The following is a 2,214-nucleotide window of genomic DNA, read 5'->3' on the forward strand; positions in this document are numbered from 1 at the left end:
GTACCAGGAATTGAACTCAGGATCTTGCACTTGCCAGGCAAGCACTTATTCTACTGAGCTATCTCTTTGGCCTGAATTTCCAGAACTGAACAAGGAAAGTCCATGATGCCTCCTTACCTGATTATAGGATTACTGCAACAGCATTTAGGCAGCTTTATTACAATACATCTTAACTTTATCTACGAGCTAGCTATGAATCAGATTGATAATCCTCTGGAGTTTCTTTCCACTGTGATCCAAAATCAATTAAGCAAAAGGCTCTTTCTCTGGCTTCTTTGGATAACTCCTCAAAAGTCTCATGAGAAAAGAACAGGCCTTCCATTAGATAAATTTTGGAAGTAGAAAATCCCCCTAACATTTGCAGTCATTCGTCTGAAAATGCTGCCCTTATTAGGACTTGGCTAAATAGATGTGGGCTCTCTGTTACTCCTGGGGATGTACCCTTGTCTGATCCATTACCAACATTTTCCCTGATCTGTTTTTACAACCTTGGCTCTGAATTTCCAGCTGAATAGTTTTTATCATCATTAAAAGGGTGACAAGGGAAAGGAACCATAAAACATTAAGCAGGAAATGAATTGCCTCCTTCTGTTTTCTTCTCAGATACCGAGCAAATATACAGGAAGAAGACTAGTACATGAACTCTGTGAAGAACGAAGCGAACAAAGCAAATTTTACGAAAGATTTCCAGTGCTTTGGGTGTTCAAAAGTGGATTTCCCTGAGTATTAATCCCAGCTATCTCCTTAGTTCAATTAGGAGACAATCTCAAATACTAAAAAGCAGCTAGTTCGATTCCAGGAGTCTAGTAGGCAAATCGCACATCCTGAAATATTAAAAGACAGTAGATATGGAAGGCCCTGTGTTTTGTCCTTTGAGGAAAAAAAAAATTGTGCCCATAGTAAAATATGACTTCTTTATATGGTTGGTTTGGCTATGGTCAAAAATTAGTTAGAACCTCTTATTTTAATTACATATTGGGGTTTGAGGCCTGAAGCCTGAAAGTCTTCCTCAAGTCTGAATATAGAAAATGGGGTTTTCTGTAGCATGAGTCAGATCCACTTAAGAAGCAGTGAAAATAGCTGATCTTTTTGAATGGTTCTCTTGTTACCGGGCCTTGGCCCCGTACTTAGCCAGAGCATGTGATGAGGAGAACGGGAGAGAGGGTGGGGCTGGTGAGGGCTGAGCTTCACCCCCTCAACTTGCACCGTGACAGAGTTACAGGTGATTTTACTGCCTCATCTTTCTGTCCCTCTTTTCTCCTTGTCTTCATATCAAACGCTAACAGTGATCTCTGGATCGATGGTGAAAATGAACCTGTACATGCTCAGCTGACACAAAATTTGGGCAGTGGAGAAAGCAAAGGATCATAATTATATTTCAGATCTTTCAAACCATCTACATCTAATTTATCATCTGACACTATTTAGGCTTACTGTGATCATGCGTTGGTCGTGCTTTGGGTAGATCTCTTTATTTCTGGATCAGATGTATTCAAGTTCAAATTCTACATCATGCGAAGTACAAATTTTAGACAGGAACCATTTTTACTAAGTGAAAAAAAATTTAAAAAACCAAAAACGTTCCCAAGATCTATGCACAAGCAATGCTTCTGAACCAGTGAATGTGAGGAAGAGGATCCCTGTAGCCTCAGCCACATGGAGTGCCAGCCGGGCTCTTGTTATTGTTTTAATGACTAGTCAAGAGTGGGTGAACAAGTATTTGTAAGCTAGGTCTCATATTTTCAGAATGCTTTTCTACAGATTAATATAAAAGGATAAAAAGTCCTATGTCTCAGGGGTTATTGCTGGGACCCCAGTGAGTGAAAATATGTGGGTGTCGGAGCACATCCTCACACACAAAGCCCCCCATATATGCGTGTCGTTCAGCATCCTTTGGAATGTGAACAACCAAGGAATATATGGGAAAATATTGGAAATAATAGAACATATTGGAACAAATTAAGAATAATTCCAGATGTGTTAGAACACCAGCCCTCTTTTTGGAGAAAGATAATTATACCTATATAATGTAGGATAAATGCTGTGATTGACTCCATCAGGTTTGGAATCCACTCTAACAATAAAATAATGTATGATTTGTCACTGGCATCCCCCTTTATTGCTAATTCATTGATTTTCTGGATTTGGGTTATGAGCAAACGTGCATAAACGCAAAAGATTTGGCAAATCAGTCCATGGCGCTGGAAACTCTAG

The 2,214-nt window shown here is 39.5% G+C and overlaps 1 protein-coding gene across 1 annotated transcript in view; it reads left to right on the forward strand.

Moving 5' to 3' along the window:
- The window catches only part of Lpl (lipoprotein lipase), a 25,204-nt gene extending 23,101 nt beyond the window's left edge, over positions 1–2,103 (forward strand). The window contains exon 10 of the mRNA XM_023714641.1: positions 604–2,103. Coding sequence (XP_023570409.1) covers position 604 — 1 coding nt within the window. The 3' untranslated portion in view covers positions 605–2,103. The remainder of the gene's footprint in view (positions 1–603) is intronic.
- The last annotated feature ends 111 nt before the right edge of the window (positions 2,104–2,214 follow it).

This window comes from Octodon degus, unplaced genomic scaffold (assembly GCF_000260255.1).
Source record: "Octodon degus isolate 3935 unplaced genomic scaffold, OctDeg1.0 scaffold00036, whole genome shotgun sequence".
In the NCBI taxonomy this organism is placed as follows: Eukaryota; Metazoa; Chordata; class Mammalia; order Rodentia; family Octodontidae; genus Octodon; species Octodon degus.